Source organism: Micrasema longulum, unplaced genomic scaffold, assembly GCF_059751315.1.
Source record: "Micrasema longulum isolate JH-2025_06_02 unplaced genomic scaffold, ASM5975131v1 h1tg001425l, whole genome shotgun sequence".
NCBI lineage: Eukaryota > Metazoa > Arthropoda > Insecta > Trichoptera > Brachycentridae > Micrasema > Micrasema longulum.
Genome location: NW_028278611.1, coordinates 79107 through 101033, shown reverse-complemented (window position 1 = coordinate 101033; position 21927 = coordinate 79107). Strand labels below are relative to the sequence as shown.

At 31.2% G+C, this 21927-nt stretch overlaps 1 protein-coding gene across 1 annotated transcript in view; it reads right to left on the bottom strand.

Moving 5' to 3' along the window:
- Positions 1-4279: 4279 nt before the first annotated feature.
- Positions 4280-21927, bottom strand: part of Mp (collagen XV/XVIII-type protein multiplexin) — a 96692-nt gene continuing 79044 nt past the window's right edge. The window contains exons 14-17 of the mRNA XM_088235707.1: positions 10031-10210; positions 9097-9240; positions 8583-8666; positions 4280-7048 (exon numbers count right to left, since the gene is read on the bottom strand). Of these exons, the coding sequence (XP_088091833.1) occupies positions 6961-7048; positions 8583-8666; positions 9097-9240; positions 10031-10210 (496 nt within the window). The 3' untranslated portion in view covers positions 4280-6960. The remainder of the gene's footprint in view (positions 7049-8582; positions 8667-9096; positions 9241-10030; positions 10211-21927) is intronic.

Below are 21927 nucleotides of genomic sequence, written 5' to 3'. Positions count from 1 at the left end.
TAACTAGTAACTTTAAAAAAAAATATTTTTTAAAGATTTTGTTTTGTTTTATTGATTACATTTATACTATTTGATGTACACCTTTCTTTTCTTAACACTAATAAATTATAAACAGCTCCCCAGGGAGTTGAATCCAGTCCTTGTCTACAAAAATTCGGACAAACTCAAAATATTGTTGCTAATTTTTTTATGTTACAATCTAAAAGTCCAGACGTAGGAAACTCCTGGTTAATCAGATCAGAAACAAATCGTATGTACAAAATCTAGCAATAGCAAAGCATTGCCGGGTTCAGCTCGTAATTTATAAAACATAGACTTAGTTTTCAAGATTAAATAAAAAATGTACACAATTGACTAGACTTAAAATACAATAAATTTTAACTTGTGTAACGCGCTTTCTGACTCCTGTTGTTGGACATAATTGATTTATTTCTTCTTCTTCTATCGATATAATTGATTTATTTCTTTGTCTAAATTTATTCCCGACTTGACAGATACGTATAAGTAAGTACCCGCCATTACTACTTATTGGATACCTATCTAAGGTCCTTTGTTACACTCATGGGGTTACATCTCGGATCCCCTTTCTAATCCAAAAGACCTCTGATGTATACGTAGATCTACATTAATCTTTCCACACCAAAGCGGGTACGACATTTTTCCTATTATATGGTTGTTAGAAAAATTGTTTGTCTTGAAAATCGTTTTGGTAGAAAACGACGTTTAAAATTACTCACTAAGATTTTTTACGAATAATTTTATGTTGGTATTATAATTAAACGTAGCTATGCAGAAAGCAGCCAGTAAACAATTTTTGAAAAATGAGGTATTAGTGGGTACAGTAATATCAATTCTATGATCCACTAAAAACAGCCAGACCGCATTGAAACAAATAACCGTAATTTTATTTTATTGAAATAAACGGCACTCAGTGCCGTTTACATATAAGTCACAAATACAATTAAATATACATACATGTAAGTATAATTATAAGTAATACAGAGCATTAACACATTACAACAGAGATGAAGAACATTTTAGAGAAGATAATATAGAAGTCTAGGCATCTACAGGGCTTATGACCTATCATTGGCTGGTTTAAGTGGCCACTTTACACACTGTGTAACATTCACCATTCTGCCCATATTTGAACATCAATATTCCTTCAATTCTTTCATCTGTTGATGTTTGTGAAGTTAAAGAGCTGAAACCTTTATTTATGCGGGTGAGGTTTATATAATTAAATTATTTCACCTACATACTAGGCAATGCCTGAAAATGTTATCATGGACCAAGTGGATTTATCCACCTTTCAGGCGTTGCGTAGTATGTAGGTGAAATAATTCAATCAGATAAATCTCACCCGCATAAATAAAGGTTTCAGCTCTTTAACTGCACAAATATCAATTGATCGCCTTACCATGTAACAAAAATGATCCTTATACGCTGCAATTGGAATCGCAGTGCCTTATGCACCACTGGGTGCAGACAAGAAAATGGTAATGATTCTATCGGAAGTCACATCTTGATTCTTATTTTTTCATCTTGAATCCTACTTTCGACGTAGGTATTACATTCCACAAGAAACTGCGCTGGTTGGTATTCCGATAGTTATTTTATGATGTTTTGATGTAATGATTTATGATGATGATATTGATGATCGGTATTCAGAACTGTCTTCTTGCACGGTAAGAAACCACTTGGGAGAAAGAACCTTTTTTTTGTAATATCAGTATTCCTAAGAGTATTATAAAAACCTCAGAGTAATAATGCGTGAACTTATAGAGAAGCCCTATCACTATGTTTCATAGAACGCAAGCGATGTTGGTTTGTTGCTTAGCAACAAATTGGTAGCCACTTTGTTTTTTTTTTGACAACGTAACGGTTCGATCGGATGCTTTTGTAGCTATGCTTGGCTTTGTTTGTAAATAACTCTGATATTTACGTTATAATAAATAGAAATCGACTATGGCGAATTGCAGTATGTTTGGTTGCAGCAGTAGGAGCGTCAAAAATGTTAAATGAGTTAGTTTTTACAGGTAATTGATTCCGAATATTTTCCCATGATTTACATTAATTTTTGACATTTATTGTCCCGACACGTGTATTATGTTGCTTAAAAACTTTCCTTATATCAACATATTTACTTCAGCTACTTTTTTTCTCAATTTAGGAGATAAATTTGTGAATCAAAGTATGTTTACTGTTGATAATGACAGTTGATTACAGGCAATATGTCGGGGCCGCACTAGGCGTCCATATAAATTTTGAGTTTTTATCGAGTAGAGGTCGATTCAAATTTTGCTCGTAAATAGCAATGTTAACCTTGAAATCGCATCTAAAATGACGTGTCCAAATTTCAGGCCGCTACGACTCGCTGTTTCGGAGATGTGACGGACAAACAAACAAACTCAACACAGGACTTTGGTTCCATGGAGTTGGGATTTATGTCTCAATAAATGTAGTATAAGTATATTGTGAATAAAATGAATAAATAAATAAAATAATAAACACACATTTTTTTTCAGTTTTATAAAATAAATATAGGCGAATTATAGAAAAATAAATTGGAATAACCCCGCAATAATAAATAAACAGGTAAATATTTAAAAGTATTTACAATGCAAATTAATATCCATTTGGCGATTCTCGACGGCCCATTGTTTTGCTGCGAACTGTAGCTAACTTAATACCCAATAGTCATAAAATGGTTTTCCTACGTACGGGCTCCTCTATAGCTTGACGCATTATTACTCTGAGGTAAAAACGTATAGGTTAAAAAAATCTTTTCTAAACTCATACCTACTAATTTTTATAAAGATTCGAAACGCGAAAGTTGACATTGGTAGTGTTTATACTGCCATCTAGTGGAATCTCGTTGAACTAAAACGAACAGATGTAGTTATGTTACTTCTGTCATTTTTTGCTAGAGGCCGACTCGACTTTTACGAAACTTTTTAATTATGACCCTACAACATGGACCCCTCAAAAAATATGGTCAGAAGAAATACTGTAGATGTGAGGGTAAAAATAGCCTTTTTAAAATTTAAAATTTTTTATATGGGAGTTGCTTTATTATTTACTTTGCTTATATATATATATATATACAAGGTTAATATTTCAAAATTTAAAATTTTAGCTAAGTTTTTGGGATCAGGAAGGATATTCTAGAGTGGGCCAATCAGGAACTTCTCAGCATTTGCTCATGTGGAGGTGAAACCACTTAAAACTCTTCAGGAGAAGCCGACCTACTGGCCTTCCGTTCCATTAGAGGAGTGTTCGGCATTTTGCCTCCTACTTTGGTTTATTTTACCAATTGCCTGCACTATATTGACCATGGACAATACTACCTCTTAAGTGAGTTCTTTATTACCTATCACCGATGGGATGTCGCATAGATCTCATACTGGCTTCTGCATCCCGCCTCCAGCTGTTGTCTTTGAAAGCTAAAAAAAGGGCAATCATCAACAGGTGAGGGACATCTTGAGGAGTTTCATAGTCGCATGGGCAGCTGTCGATCTCGGAAAGCTTGAAGCGATGCAGGTAGCTGATGAACCCACCGTGACCCATAAGAATCTGGGTGAGCTTGTAGTCAGCTTTCTACATTATCCTGAAATCATAGGCATGGAAAATTGAAAGGAAAAATATTTTATTCCGGTACTTTCTCTCAAATATTGATCGTTCCTGAGTTAAAGGGTCCTGCTTCTAATTTTCCTTTTGGCGAAGCTGAGTGGGAAATCGGGGGCTGTCTTCTTAAGCGTAGCTTCCCAAGCTTTTTCGTCAGCCTATTTGTCGCCAGAAGGTTAAAGGAGAAGAATCAAAACTAAATTCAATGAAAATAAAACAAATGAAAATACACGATACTGCACCTTTGCTTTCTATTTATTCCATTACTATCACTTAACTATCACCAGCTTAAGCCTTATAGATCCATTATCGTTCATTATGATGGGAATTTGGTAGTCAATCAGTTTCTATTTTTTTCTTTTATTCTTCCTCATTTAACATGCTTGTTCCAAAATAATTCAGACCCTGAAAGCAGTTCTCCCATTGCAATCACATTTTTGGCTTTATACATATTAAAAAGAGAACATAAATTTAAAAAATACTTTTGTAAAAATATTTTTTGTTAGAAAATTAAAAATTCAGTTCTCCTAATAATGAAATTCAGTTCACAAAAACAGTTCTATGGAGTTTTTTTTTATTTTACTTCCTCTACTGCCATCCACCACAGCGAGTGAGAGAAATTTGGGTTATAAATAATAATAAATCCAACTCATTCAGTAATTACAATATTTTATTTCATATATCGCAGTTTTACAACATTTTATTCAAATTATTTAAACATCTCTACGTTTCCATATACAAAAATCTGTAAATTAAATTAGCATTAAATTTTAAGTTATTCATTACGAGAACTTTTAATATACCTACATACTGAAGTATTTTTAAATGAAATTATTAATTTGTTTAATAAATTTAGATTTTTATTGAGAACATTTTACGAAAATAATAAATAGGAAGTTTGGATTGGTATGTATATAGTTAACTTTATGGATAAACATCGAAGTACTTTTATCAATAAGAAAAGCATTTTTTTATGGTTTAAAAAGAAAATGATTTTCATGATTTTATATTCAATTGATAAGCGAATATCATTTTCCAGAGCTTTTGGCCTTAATTTTAACTCACTCATCACATATAAAATAATAATTGGTTAGGTTATAGAAAATAACAAGAAAAATAAAATCTTGTCTTTATATTAAGTAAGGGAATTAAAAACTAAATTTAATTATTCAATCTGACAGAAATCCCTTTAAACTTCAAAGCGCGAGAGCTTACAAATAGATTTTTCGTTAACATTAGATATTTAATTATCAGGGGTTTAATTTTTAATTTTTTTTTTATTTTAAATATAATACATATAAAATTATACAAATCAAAGGGACAACATTGTTATTGTTATGTCAATCTATCTCTAGAATAAATTATTCTCAAAATTTATTTAAATAAAATATTTTCAATGGGATATGTTTTACACTTTTTACAAAACTACTTAAAACATTATTTGTTATGATTATGTTATTATTCAAATCAAATTGTATTTAATAAAATAATTTATTAATAGTGGCAATTCATAATATATGTTGAATACTATTTTAAAAAACTTAAACGGTACTTAATGGAAATTTAAAGATATGTCCATAAAAAAAAACTACTTGAGGTTTGATGTTTATTTTTGAAATAACGTTAAATTAAATATATAAGTATGCCTCAGGATGTTATATATTTCAATGAAAAAAAACCCACTGGTATAAATAACATTGTTATCCTAAATATTGAAAGTTTACTTATTGAATGAACAAAACTAAATAAAATGATATTCAAATTTCACTCTCAGATAATATATCTCAACTTTCAAAGGATCTTTAATGCGTAATCCTTAGGTGTATGAACTATATGTTTAGTTTCTGTAATTTTCGATAAAATATTTTTCCTTTACCCACAAAAGGCTCCCATTAGTGATTCTATGACATTCCTCTCAAATAATTTTTACTAGTAAAAACTTTTAGTCAATACTTATAGTTATGAATTCTATTGTCTGAATTGAACTAACATGAAATCTAAATGTCACATATCGATAATGGAAGGAGAAACATTTGATATTTTAGCAACTTTATTTCAAATTTTCAATACAATTTATAAAATCACATGAAATGTTCCTTTTATTATTTTATTTGATAAATGGTCAAATTAATAATGATTGTTGAACACAGTTACGAGATAAATGTATCAAAACAATACTTAAATCACTATTATTTTCATGTATAATATCAAAAAACTTATCTTAACTTTACACTTAGTACAATCATTTCTTATCATAAAACACTTATTTATATGTATGGAAATAATATGATTGGAAATAATAATATAACATAGAAAATTGGTTCTTAATATTGTGATACACAATAACTCAAGTTGTTAAATTTATTATTTTATTCTGTACTAATTCTCAAAAAATGTAACTCTAACTTTAAGATGCATAAAATGAAAAAAAAACAAATGCCGGCGCAGTTTGTTTTCATAATAGTTTAATTTTTTTCATAATAGTTTAAGTTATTATCAATAGAGGGTTTGCCCAAACATTTTAATCAATGGAAATATTCAAAAATACTTTTGTAACAAATCAGTGAGGCAAAACCAAAATTTAATGTCTACACTATATTAATGTATGTAAATTATAATTGATATTACACAATTGAAGACTTAATTGACTGCTGAATAATAAACCTAGTTAATCGCAAAAACAATGAGAAAAACTACTCATTGACGTCACATAGGTATCAATTATCAATATGAAAAAGTTAACTAAAAGATACATTGACTGAAAAGATTTCAATAAGTTAATATTTCATGGCATATTAAATTTATGTTTTGATTTAAAACACTCATTATAATATTTTATAAAAGTCAATAATATATCTAAATTAAAATGTTTTTTAAAACAATACAAGAATTTCTTTTGGTAGCATTAATAGGCAGTCAATGTACAATATTTTTTCATTTAATGAACACAGATAGTTAAAACTTAAAACTAGAAGTAATCATATAAAATTATAAAAAAATGTTAAGTAACAAAATATTATTTTCATAAAATATTGTTTTAGATCAATACAAATATGTATCAACTTCCTTAGTCAATTGGTAAGTTCAAAAGTGCAAACTTTTGAAAATATGGCAAATATTAGAGAGATGAATGGCTAAATATTTTATTTTTTAGATAGTTATTTCTTATACGTAATCATTCAAACATTCTTAGTAAAAAATATTATTTTAATTAGGGATGTATAGAAATGAGAGTAACTAAATTAAATATAAAAACTTAAATGCTCGATACAAGGTTTATAATACGATGATGGTATAATGATATTTGACTAGACATTTCCAGAAACTTCAGACTTAGTTGAGATCCTCAGACAGGTGTTCTGTGAGGAAGTTCTGGTAATCTTCAGCACTCATTTCTTCGTCACTTGAAGGGTCGTCGATACTGCAATGAGATAGATCACGATATAAGTATTTTCAACGGATTATATTTATAAGATAGACATTATTAGAGGGATAAAAGAATTTTAGAATCGAATCAATTGATCTTCTTAATAACAACAAGAAAATCTTAATTGATTTAAAGCCAGTATTTGATAATTAATTTACAAACCCTCTGTAGGATTTTTGAGCCTACAGACACAGGAGGCTCTCGACTAAAAACACTGGCTGTGCACTTGTTTACATTTTGTAAACTTGTACCGCAAGCAATAATACTAAGCACTATTAAACAGGTGGGGCAAAAGATATGCCCGGGTTTTAAAACTAGGGAGTTGGACGGGGTCTCATTGTGACCATTACGCTCTAACGTTTTCAGTACGCATCATGGTTTGGACCAAAGAGCATTCTGGCTTTGCTGCTGCAACTTTTTTACAAAACGACCGTTCTGTCATTGCGACGCAGAGAGCCATGCGTTTGCGTTTCAACATTCCGCACAACATTTTAGTCCCTGATGGAAAGATAATCAGATGTTGGGTTCATGCTTTAGAAGAAACAGGATCATAAATGCGGTAATCGTCACCCGTGCATATTTTGTTTTGTATAAGCTTTTAGCCTAAATTTGTATAAAAAATATCAGATCTGAAAAACCGTGGCTAAGCGAGATAGACTATGGTTCAAAACACGCCTTTTAGGGATAAGACAACATATGTAATAATATGTAGTTTGTTTGTAACATAACTCTAAACATGCGTACTGATAGAATGAAAGTAAGAATTTAGTTCATTTAGTTACGTACAATGTTAGCGTGTAAAAAATGCTATGCAAACAAAAGCAATAGTGGATTCAGCATTCCGATCTAGTTCCAATGCACTTATTTAGCAGGTCATCCGCTAGAGTGAATCTTGCTTTATCTTGGCACTGGTATTGAATAAAATATACATATAGTAATGTTGCAATTAATTCCTGTTTGTCTGTATAACATATTTTTACCATCAATTATTTATTGACACATATTTTGACTTTGCAGTTGTTTTGAAGATTATTGAATGTTATTTAACTGCACATATATTTGCAGTTAAATACTCTCCATAATCATACATGTAATATTATAATCAATAAAACATTTTTTTTCAATATTATATGACGGAGAGAGATAATTTTTTAAGAAGGAAATATAGAAGTATCATTTACTAGGATTATAACCACCAGTTTAAGTTATCATTTTTCACACTGTGCTATGTTCAATGTTCTGTTTATGTTTGGACATCCATATTTCTTAAATAATTCTTCAACAAATAAGAGAAAAAAATACATAGCCGTAGAATGCATTCTAAATTTATTTTGGGTTTGTAATTATATGAATAGGTGAGTGTATCATTCTTTTAAAAAAAAATAGTGTATAAAATAGAAAGTCAACAAAAATTTATTATAAATATCTAAGGAACTCACTAAGCTAAGTCTTGGCCATATTTAACATACAATATTAGTATAACATAAACAAACGGATAATTTCAAAAGAATGTAACATGTTGAATCACCTTTCTATATCTCTCCTTCTTCTTCTAGATACTTGAGAAGTTGCTTCAATACACAACAGGACAAAGCGATTATTGCAGGAATATCTGAAAATACAATTTTATTGAATGTTGAGACACATAAAAATTGCTATAAACAGATAAGTAAGAAAAATAAAATATGTACTGAAAAAGATATACGCACATCACAATAAAGGCGGCAAAGTTTTTAAAAGTAGAATATGAAAGCCTTAGCAATTACAGAGACCTATTATGATTTGTCTAAACTCCATAGATTTTCACATATTTGCTGATATTTTGGAGAGCATCACATGTCTTCATCTGGGCATCATATCAGCCCAGAGATTCATAGGATCACTATTTATGTGACCGAACGTCATGTCATAATACTGATTGTGTCGTTGATTGATATCTTATATCATTGTCAATATGTCATTCAAGTCAAATCCAGTATGTATGCAAGTATTGGTCTAAAAAAAATTTATAATAACTCCTAATATTGTTGAATAAAACAAACCTTTCTTGGTCTAAAAGTTTGTGTCCAAGTAATGAACTAGCGAGTCCAATCTTGTCGGTAGAACTGCTATGCCAGGCATCACAATAGGTGTCCATAGCTCTTTCACCTTGAGGGTGTGATCCATGCCACACTATTTTCTGAGGCCTGAAATGAAATGGGAATCATTATTTAGATATATAGTATAAGTCGAATAAATATCATTATATTTGAGATATTTAGTAAGTCATAAGGATTTAGATTTGTAGAAAAAATATGTAAAGAAAACAATCTCTTAACGTCAATTATTACTATCGTTATTCCAAGTTTTTTTGTAGTTATGAAGTAAAAATATTATGTAGGTAGTGTATTAATAAAAAAAATGGTGCAATCTCTCCATACAAAACTTTCTATTAAAAAGTGTAAAATCTGTCAAAACCTCCGTTAAAGTATTTCAAAATAATAATTTAGGTACTACTATTCTTATACAAAATATTTTTGTACCAAAGTCAAATAAATAATGTGGAGGTAAGTGCACTAAACTGATTAAACATCAAAAGAGAAAAAAACAGAGAAAAAACCAAACTTTCAAAAAACCAAAAAAAAAAAAAGAAAAAAATGACCAACAGCATGGATTAATTATTAATACACTACTTACCTTAGAGTATATACATCTATACTCTAAGCTACTAACAGTAAAAACAGTCTGTCAAGACTTGGAACTTTACAGTGACATCTGTTGGTAGGTTTAAAACGTTATCAACATCTAGTGAAGCCTCAAACCTTTCAAACGCAAAATTTTGTGCTGAATTAGTACAAGTAAAACATTCTAGCTGTCAGTAAAAGTTCATAAAAAAGACAGCATTTATTATTTTGGTGGTATGATGCTTTCTTCCAATAATTAGTATTAAATAGATATCCATGTAAAAATAATATTTTTTAAAATTTAAATTATTACCAGCTGTTGTCCGTAAGAATGTTTTTCCCACTAAAACTGTAGAGACGTGGTGGCTGGGCGAAAAGACCGCCCGCCCCGTCAAATAGCTCCGCCCAGGAGTTGAAGAGAACATCTCCTTTAGTGTTGACTACAGGCAGCTCGCGATCAGCCCACCTCACGATGGAATCGATGTTTTGGACTCTTGAAAAATAAAATAATAAAAAATTATTGGCAAGCAACGGAAAATTGGTTATTGGTTGTTTTTCACCCTTTCTTACAAAATTATGTATCCACATAATACGTACAGAATAAAACAAAAGTAAAATCAAATCAATCTAGCAGTAAACATGCTAAAAGATTCGGCCCTTCGGGCCTCATCTAATCACCCCTCCGGGCTGCGTTTCATCAGCCCTATGGGACTCAGTTGATCGACCCTTCGGACCTCGATTGATTAGGACCTCAAGCACCTGATGGCTATTTGGAGCAATCTAAATGTAGTAAAGAAGAATGTGTATCTCCAAATAATGCTACTAAAACCACACAAAATTTACAGATACACCAAAAATATCTACGCGAAAGGTTCGGTTAGTAAGCAATTAAAATGGAATAGTTAAGAATCTGTAATTTTCAAAATCTTATATAGGAACAAAGACCAAAATATTATAACCTATTATTGACATTAGGTTCTCTTTTTGTAAACAAGTTATTCAATATATGTATCATTATGAAAAATATCGGCAGTAGGTATTAAGTATATTGTTTAATTAAAAACATCCAAAATTGTGTTAACGCGCCGATAAACTTTTATTTGTTATAAGTTTGGCGCGATCTAGATTTTGTTAACTTTTGTGTATAAATTTTTCATCAGCATTCCCTTTCGCATTTGTATTACGTTGGTACACCAATCGCAGCGTTTCTTGATAAAAAATGTAACATGAAGATAAGATGATCAGTCTTACGCTTCAGGTACCAGTCCAAGGATTATGAAATATTCTGGTGTGAAAGCCAGAAAATTGAATATCAGCCATGTCGGTAATCAAACCAGATCCTTTTTCTTCGAAGGCTTTGCCTTTACTAACCATTACACCACGAGACCGTTTTATTAAAATTGTGTTTTAATAAAGTATTGCTAAATTAAATTTTTAATTGCACACTAGTATTCAGATATTGCATAAAAGTTCTTTTATAACTTAAGGAAAACCATTCCAGGATTATCAATCACGAAGTTGGCTACAGTTTACAGTAAAACAATGGGCCGTAGGTATTCGGGTTTAGAATTGCAAGCATAGCGACGAAACCATCCGTTAAGCTAGGGTTTCCTAGGACAGCGGTGCCCGTATCTTACCGGCCGTAGTGAACGGTGATGCGGTGGACAGTCGTCGTAGTGGTGACTAGAGAGTGGTTTTATTTTTTAACGGTGTTATCAACACCATTTTTATAGGAAACCACTCTTTAGTCCCCGTTACGACGGCTGTCAACCGCATTAATGTTCACTACGGCCGTTAAAATACGGGCACCGCTGTCCTAGGAAACCCGAGCTTTACAGGTTAAAATTAGAAACGCTTTCGTTTTATGCAATAGAGCGAAATGGCATATCTTAAAGCGGGTCGCGCATAATTATCATAGAATTTATAAGGTTACAAATGCATTTTTTTGTTAGGTAAAATTATTTAAACTTTTTATCGATGGCTAGCCTTGAAAAACTTTTTTTGGATCTTAAAAAACATTGGCTTCTGAATCAACATTCTGAAAGTAGAAATAGACTAAAAATTGTAACTATAATAATTTTAAGTAGTCAATGAAAATAGTTCCTGAGGTCAGAATTGATCACGCAATGTACGTTTATTTTAAGAGTCCACGAGTTTCTCTGGTTACCTACACACGGTATTTCCTAAATGGATAATAAAGTAGGTACTATACTTCTTATGAATATCTCGTAAACTACGAAGTATAAAATGATTATAATCGGTAGAATAAATAAAACAATAAAACCAAAGACGTATAATTTAATATACAGTATAGATACGTTACTGGTGTGAAGAAAATTGCATTTCGATTCGTAGGCAAGTGCTTTCCTTTTCGTCACTATGGTAAATGTCTATTTTTTCATTTTACTGATCATATTGACTACGTTTCTAAGAAAATAAGAAAACTGGGTTATGTCTTCAGGGAATTACGAAACGCCATAGTCACTACAGGACTCTAAAATAATTTATTTTGTTATATTTTTTACAAGTACACTGGAATAAACATATGGAATATTGAGCTGGGGAGGAGCTACCAAAACCAGAATATAAGCTTTAACGGTGGAGCGAAAATATATTTAGAAAATAATGAACTGATGCGACGCCCTCTTCGGTACGCTAATTCTCTTATTTTTGTAAAACAACACGTATTGTGTGTCAAACATTTGTTTATAAAGTCAGCTCAGCTAAAACTAGTGCACAAAGAACCCAGCAAAATAGATACAAGAGATGTGCTCTAGCTGAAAATTATGTAGCCCCTGCTGCAAGAACAAGCTTCGCCCAAATGCAATATAGTATTATTGCACCGAGAGTGTATAGTCAGTTGGACAGCTCCTTGAAAACCACAAACAGCTTAAGTACGTTTGAAGTCAGTATAACCAAGTGGATTGCACAGGACTACATGTTTTGTATGATATACTCCCGGCCATGTAGTGAATTCAACAAAAAATATTTTTTAATTTCTTCTTGATGCTTAGTGTATTTTTTTGTATTCCTTTATTTTTACTATGTTCCATTGCAAACCAGAAAATTCATAATTTGTGGGCCTTAGAAAAGACCTTTGTTTAGTTGGGTGACAAATTGTGAATTACAAATGTAAAAAAAATCTACATACAAATTGTTAACTGTTTTTTATTGTTTCTCTTCTCTTCAATATATATAAATATGTGTTTAAATATTAGTAATAAATAAATAAATAAATTGAAAGTAGTTATGCAGACAGCAGCCAGTCGTGGAAAAGTGAAACTGAGATAATAGCACGTTTGTAAATGAGTAAATAATCAAATTTACACAACAGTTGGAATGTTTTTGACTTTGACAAATGATAAATAATGAATACATTAGTTTTTTGTAAATTACAAACAATAATACAATTACCTAGTTGACCAGTTTTTTATGATTTTTAAAGTATCGTAAGATTTTTCAAGTTCTGTGGGTGTTTTCTACAAATTGAGAAATGCCGTTTTTGTGATCGACATTATTTTCAGAAGGTGGTTAATACAGTTTTTTGTTTTAAAGTGACCTGGATGTTTTTAGCAGGACATTGAACACCGAAATTGACCTCACTGACCCGATACAATATCTCGTTTTTTAAAAATGTGGACTGGCTGCTTTCTGCACAACTACGTTCAATTGTTACTCAATTAAATATTGTTCCCGAGACTTCATATAATATCTGTTCGAAAAATTGGAAGTCAAGGGGATAAAGAAACAGAGTTACTTTACGAAATTATATGAATAAATTTGTTCTTTTTGCCAGTGTTTCTTCAAATTGTCGAATTTTTTCATACCATATGTTGAATCCATAGAATTAAGAATAGTCCAGAAACCGCATACGCACATCAAACAGAAGACGACTCAACTACTCATAAATGAGTTGGTTTACGTTTTGACCCATTAGTTTCTTTGTAGACGTCGCTCAGTACGCAACTCCTGATTCGCATTTAACCATGCCGTGTTGTGTCCTTTTAAAGTGTAGAAATACTGCTAGGATCTTAAAGAAACAGGATGCAATCACATTTCATGTGTAATTAGCAAACGAATGTGTTTGTCACAAATACATTACTTAAAATTGAAAAAAAAAAAGAATTATGTTCCATCTGTCAGATTGTCGAAGAAACAAAATGGGAATTTCGTTAGTGTTGCCAGGGTAGTAAATTTTTTTACCCTACTTTGCTCATATAATAAGAGAAATAATGAAAATTGAACCTCAGATTAAACAACGCCGTAGTGGACATTTGGCCAACATTATCTTTAAAACATAGAATATTATAAACATCATATAAAAATATCCGTTTTATGTAAAATAATTTTGTTTTATATTTTAAGTTCAAAGTTCATTAATTCAATCACTCTTATTAAATGACCCTTTACTTATCTACTCTGTTGTGTCAATAAATGTTTCCGAGCACAATAAAATTTTAGAAAAATTAATTAATGGTTTTTTTAACCTTAAATTTGTGTTATGGTTATATTCTTCGTGATCTGGCAATATTACTCGGTGACTTCACGAATGCGCGCGGCGAAAGTGAGGCATAGTGGGGAAATTATTGGACACAGTCCGATGTATTCAAATATGATTCTACGCTCCTTCTGGACTATTCTTAATTCTATGGTTGCATCGTAGTTATGACAACACAGACATCCAAACTAAGAAAGTACGTTTATCTCTTTCTCTCGCGAATGTTTGCATGTACATATCGACAGTCCCTACGTTTACTTCAAAACTGCATTTTGTAAGGTTTTTAGGAGAGCAAAAACAAAGCTTGATATTTTTTGAAAGCTATCAGATACTGCATAATTAATTAATACAAACATGTGTCTATTGCATTGATATGCGTCCGTCGATATATCGTGATTACAGATCTCTTTATTTCCAATTTTTGAGGGCAAAGCAATGTTTGCCAGATTATTTAATTATACTTTAAGCTCCTAGCCAGCGCCTTCATTTCTCAAGAACATAAAGTCAAATAAATGTTCAACAATAAAATTTACTGAGTAGCTGATGTATTTTTTGGAATATAATATCAACGTTAGAAAGACGGGTGTGGTCTCGAGGTAATTTAGCGACTCCCGATCGGATGTCATAAATTATAGCCCTCCTCTAATTTTCTAACTCAGTAATTCACAACTACGTAACTGAAAATGAACTTAAAAATAGTAATTTTTCAAAATCTTCTGATCATTTATCTATATCTGTTCGGTAACAAAACATAACTTACTGCAAAAGATTTTTAAAAAAATACTTTAAAAAATCTTAATTTCGAATTTACACTTTTTTAATTATTTTTTTATAATTAAGACCAATCACGAATGAAAAACATTAAGATTGAAAATCACTTCAAATGGAAATTTTTATGTTTTTGGTTTATTAATTAGTTGAGCTGCCTTTTGAAATTAAAGAGAGTGTTAATGACAAGTAAGTATCAATTGATTTTATATTTTTTGAGCGTAAAATGTAAATATTTTCGATAACCTTAAACACCGCAGCCGATGAATTTCCGATTTCATCAATTTTAGTATACACATTGATTATAAGTATTTTTTTTACCAATTTGGTTGGGGGTAATTGATAAATAAGTATGTTTTTTTAGGATTATGTAAAAGAAAATATGACAAAACCGTTTTTTTGACATCTCTTTTTTCATTGCAAAGTATACACCTTTCTCATCATTTCGTATTGAAATATTATTTAAACAATATTAAAATTCCTATAAGTCTGTGCCAAGCAAATTATTTAAAATGATCTTATAAATATTATTTTTTAATGCGTATTTTCGTATTTGTATCCGGAGTGTAAAAAAAGTCCTTGGCTATACTAACAAAGGCGCCATCTATTATCCATGAACGAACAGTCGCTAACATGTTATAAAATCTCCAAAAATAAAAAAATAATGATCAGTAGTTTTTCAAAGAAGGTACCTACTTGTCGTATCCATTTTACATACATTGTCATAATAATTTATATACCAACATATTGAGTCTATGAGAAAACATCAACTGTTTGTCAGACTTTTACAATTCATTATACATTTTTTATTCATACCTCCGTCTACCACCTTAACCATTCCGCATTAGGGTCGCATTATTGGACGCGCAATATTTTTTAGACAATAAATTTCAACTTTAACGTTCCACGGTTTATTTTTAATTTTTTGCTTTGCTTAAAACGATCATATTCTCATACTTTATATTATTTGAAAACCCGGGCATTGGGAATAATGAAACAGAAAATAGGGAATCGGGTAATATCACAACACATAAAATTGATTGTTCGATACTAAAATCAAATTCAAATTTACTTAGAGTAGATACTTACGCTTGAGTGGAAATAAGAAATGTTTTGTTTTGACGTATTATTTTCCTTTGATTGAAAATATATCAATTGGTGTCTTTTTTTACTGTCAACTAGGCTCTTTGTAGTTGTGATAAAATGCACTCTATCTATCTATTTAAAAAAAAATCTAATGCAATTATTAACCAGTGTTTATTATTGATGAATGCAGAGTGCATCAATATATATATTTTTTACAAGATTTATAAAAATTGGGTGGACATTAATTTTTTTTTTAGTTTGACACCCTGGTCTTTCACAAGTAATATTTAAAGACCTCATAGCTCGTAGCCCATATTTGGTTTTATGCGTGGGATCCAAACCGGAATCCTTCATTAAAATCTATCTGAATTCACAATCAATGTGTAATAATATGTTATTACAAATGTTAGTATCCATAGCAAATAGTTCAATACTTAAAAGCAAGATTCCGCTAACCATCCACTGTAGGAAATCAAATGTAGGAAATCGTTGTATATTTTCAAGAAGAGAAAAATTATGTTAATATTCCCTCGTAACATAAACGATACATTATATCGACCTGGAGCTCAATCACAGATGGCTATCGACATGCTAAAAAACGTGCTAAGTATTTGAGCAATCACCACGAACAATCATGAACACGCTGAAGTTAAAGCGGTCGCGTTGCAAAACGCCATAGATAAGTTCCTGTGCGAGATTCAACCAATCCTCTTGAACTGACCGAAGTTGAATTTCGTTTTGCAACGCGACCGCTTTAACTTCAGCCTGTTCATGATTGTTCGTGGTGATCGCTCAAATACTTAGCACGTTTTTTAGCATGTCGATAGTTATCTGTGATTGAGCTCCTGGGGTGGTATTTCAAACGCTTTCGCAGCCATATTATCTCGTGTATTTATACATACATATATTATACATACAAAATACACGAAAATAATTGTTTTCTCGTGCCGCGAGAGCGGTTCAGAATAGCACCCTGGGGGTGGTATTTTGAAACGTCTCGACCCCCTAGAGAGTGATTAATTTGAAGATTTTTTATTTTTATATGCTGCGACACTTTGCGTCATATAATGGCCACACTGATGATTAAACGTCAAATGGTGTATAAAACTCCTTTAAAAACGGAAATAAAACTAATTCGGTTTGGTCAATTCAACCAAATTAAGTGTTTTGGGTAAGTCGCAATAATGTTCTATATTAAAATCATCTTGTTTGATTTCACGTGTTCATATTTTTTTTCGTTTAATCATCAGAGTGGAAAAAATTAACCGCACGAAGAAAACATATATACTCAAATTAACCACTCTTTAGAGGATAGAGAAGATTCATAATTGCACCTTTAGTTTCAAATTTTCTTTTGTAAGTAATTCTAACAGAAGTACTTTAAATTAAGGTTTTTGATGACATAATGAAATGAAAAATCATCCGTTTTAACTCTCTTTAAATATGCGAAAAGGAGGTTGCATTCAACTTGAATTTAAAGTGAACAAGGCGAGATTTTAAATGAAAAAAATATTTTGCTTGTACTTTTTGAAACAAATTATCGATTGAATGTAACTTTCAAAATCTTTTAATATAAAGATAAATAAATATATTTTTTTCTTTTTTTTAAATATTTTTATTTATTTATGACAAAATACAAGGTTTTTGAACTTTACATATTACATTATATTACATATTTTATTTTTACGAAATATTTCCAATCAGCAAAAGTGCTGGTATGAGGGGATATTATATATAATAACAAAATAGTTTAAATAAAAATTCGATAAAATAACATCACCTATCACTCGTCACACGGGCTGTAAGAACTGTTTTATTTAGGTGTTTTTTAAGTACGTGTATGTTTGGAATATTTTTTAGATCATTAGAAACTGAATTGTAAAAATTGATTGCTGTATACAAAAAAACTGTTTCTTTTTCTATTGGTCCTAGGTTGTTCGCAAGTATACACAATAAAACCCGAATGATAATGGAATAGGTGAGTTTAGGATTTACAGAGCTAGTGAGCTGTCGTTGGCTAGTTATCCCTTCCCTGTGCCAAAAAAATCCTCATGCACAGGCAAACATTAGAGTTTTTAAATCAGAAAAATTGATTATTTATAGACAATTGATTCAATAATTTATAATTTAAGTCAAAGTGATAGTATTTTTAATCTAATTGGTAAACAAATTAAACAACCAATAGCTCATGCTCCTAGCGAAGTTTGGAGAGCTACTGGCGTCTGGCAGACGTTCTGGCAACTTTGCTATTCGCGCGTGTGACGCGTGAAATTGTCTCTCTCGCCCCCATAGTATCGAAAGTGAGACATAAAGAGCGTGTGAGACAACTGTTTATTCGGTGCTTTTCCACTTCATACGCCGCGAAATGCGACAAATTGGTAAACTTTATCGATTGTATAGGTGATTTATATCCAGTTTCAGACAAAATGCTTTTTCTGTGCCCAACGAGTATTTATTATTTAATTAAAAAAATAATTAAACTTTTACGTCAATGTACAAAAGAGAAATATCAAACTTTAAGCACAGTATTTCTTATATTTGTGGAGACATTAAAGTTATTAGATGCAATGTGTACTAGCTACACATCACCGGGAAGGAAGCGTAAATAATGGCAAACGTTGCACGTTGTAAGTATGTAAGATGAACACTAAAACCATAAAATGAAGATTATTAGAACTGTAAATGCCAAGAATTAATCCAAACTCATACATGGAAGAAATGTTCGCTTCTATTTAAATACCAATTTTGCTAAAAAAACGTTCTGATTTTTGCATAAAATTAGGCAATTTATTTCGTTTATTGGTGTGGCGCTTTATTTGACGTGAAATTTATTTTACTGGCCGAACAAAAAACGTGTTCACTTTTTAGCAGTTAAAACCTATTGCACTAATCCCATCCGCCCGTAGGGATTAAAACAGATACCTACATACGCTTTATTGCTGCAAAAACAAACGTTGACAAAGTAGTTTTGCAGACCTTAAAAAACACCACGCCATTTAAAAAAAAAATATTAAATCGATTTTCCTAAGCTAAGCTTCAAAAAGCTTCCATTTTAACTGCTAGTGTAAACGAATATTTAAGATCTTAGTTTAAAAGAGGTTTAATACGCGTTATAATTTAATACATTTATCCATTTTTTGTTTTATAAAAATGAAAAAAAAAATTAATAGTTTAAAAATGGTTTTGTTCTACTCTCCGGATGAAATTAGTGTAAACAGCGGCCAGTGTCGCGGAGTCATGGATCAAAGGTCCAAGGTTCGAATCCCACTCTACCACTACTTGATTCCCATTTTCTAATACTTATTTACAACTTGTTAAAAATGGCCTCCAAAATAGAAATGTTTGCGTGAATCATAAGAAAATAAATATTTCTTTTTCCAAAAAAATTCAACATAAAAATATTGCCAATTGTAATTATTGGTTGTATGCATATGATTTTAAATCAAAAAAAGTTTGGTGTCCTCCAAACCCTTAGCCTGAAATTATGGAGCATAGGGCACTGTATTGGTATACAAATTAAAACGTGTATCCCATTTGTTTTAGAAAGGCAAGATACCTCATGTAACTGGCGCCGCGCCGTGGCGCAGTTGGTTAGACGGGTATCTGTGAAACTGGCGTCGCGGGTTCGATTCCCGTCAGTCGCTAGAGAAAAATCCAAGAAATGGTTTTTCTCAACAAGTCCGGGTGCTACTTTCTTTCGTATCCTCACTTTCCCACCTGCTGGCAAGCCTCTTAAATAAAGGTTTAGCGGGTTATTCCTTAAAAATATATTTATTATTCATATTTGAAATGAACCCGAGACGTCATGCATAACGCGCTAAGTGTTCAGTGTTCAAAAAGCCTTTGAAATCAATATTTATCGTCCATCCTTCCAGAAATCAAAGCCGTGATCTTAAGAATGGTAGGCAAACGCTCAAATCACTATACAACGAGGCGGTTATTTCCACTCGATTTTTTTATTCAGAGCTTTTACCCAAGAGTAGCCACCGAGTCAAAAATACTCGTCCAGGGTTCTGCACGCACATCACTGTATTCTTCACGTACCTGGATACGGAATGAGTGAATTTATAAATCAGGTTGTGGTCCTGTGGCTAGTGTCTCGGGCTCACGGACCAAAGGTCTGTGGTTCGAATCCCAACTTGATTCCATTTTCTAATAGTGAGTTATTTACAACTTGTTTAAAATGGTCCTCAAAATTAAATATTTGGGTTAATCATAGAAACGCAAATATTTATTTTAAAAAAATGAAAAAATCTTGGTTGCATGATCATTTGTATGCCGCCTAAGGTACGCAGGTACCCGTTAATTTGATATTTTTAGGCCTGTGTATACAGATTAATACTTTTGTATTTAAAAAATAAATCTACATTAAACATTTTGTTGGGTTTGAAATATTTTCATTTGTGGAACTAATCCCCACTGGGAAAGCGGTATTAATATTTTACAGTTACGGGTAATTTTGTAATATTCCTGTAACCAAAATATAAACATTGCATTTACATTGTTCAATAATAATATTTAGTATTTGATGTGATAGCGATTAATAATATTTATCATTAGAAAATACAAGCATATTAAATATTAAGTTGTTAAAATATTAATTAATTGTTATCTTACTACGATAAATAACTAACGTGTTATTAATATTGTGTGCATAATATCATCATATCTATTAGATTCTACCAGAAACCTCCTAAATTTACTTTGACATCGAGCCAAAATGGATTAGAACATGTCTCCGTAGGTAATAATTTAACAGTGATTGAACTATTAATCATTATTCGGTGGGCCTATCTAATTACCCATACATACATATACCATTAATTAAATTAATGCATATATTGGAATAAAATAGGGCAATTACGGGTGTGGACTTTTCAAAGAGCAATTATTTTCATGTAATTTATGAATTAATAAAAATTTCCGTATTTCTTTTTAACTTTTTTACGTATTATTCACTAGGCTCCACAATTTATCGAGGAAAATTAATATTATATATTGGTAGGTACATTCATCAAATATATTAAATACGATAGTTCGCGGTGACATAACTTTTATTGTTTGATAATTCATTTACCTAATTTATTATTAAAACCATAGTGAATCGATTCACAAGCCACTTATTCTTACGATGCATACACTTCCGCCGACCAGCAAGTAATACATATTTTTAAAGTGCGAAATTTTGCCATGGTTTTTGGGTATTATTAAAATACAAGTAAACTTCGTTTTACGCTGGGGTTCCGTTCTGAGAGACACCGGCGTAAAAAAAAAAATCGGCGTAAAATGAACACAAATTTCCGTATCAAAATTCTAAGAACAATCAAACACGTTTATTTAATACATATCCTATATTTATTCAAAATAAATAATAAATGTATGTAATAAATACAGTTTTAATTCGTTTACAAAATAAATAATAGTCTCTTGAAATAAATAATGATTTTTTTATAATGAATACTAACTCTCCGTTTGTCGTTACTAAATTAAATTCTCACACTTTTTGAAGAAATCATCCAATTTCATTTGCTTTAATTGTTGCTTCCTTTCTTGCAGAATCATATAAATTATATTTGAATATTATTTTAATTTTTATGAAAATAAAATAAAAAGTAAAAAATACTATCATACTCTTTATATTTAATAAAAACAAAACGAAAACCAACTCGGAAACAATTTCACAAACACAATAGGCTGCTCGCGTACACGGTAGTACAATGAAATAACGTGTAAAAGTGTGTCTGTTATTAGAATCACGGCGCCTACTGTCGTCTGGTGTCAGCCGAATCGGAGAATCCTACGCCGGCGTAATTGTGAATCGGCGTAAATCGAACCGGCGCAAAACGACGTTTACCTGT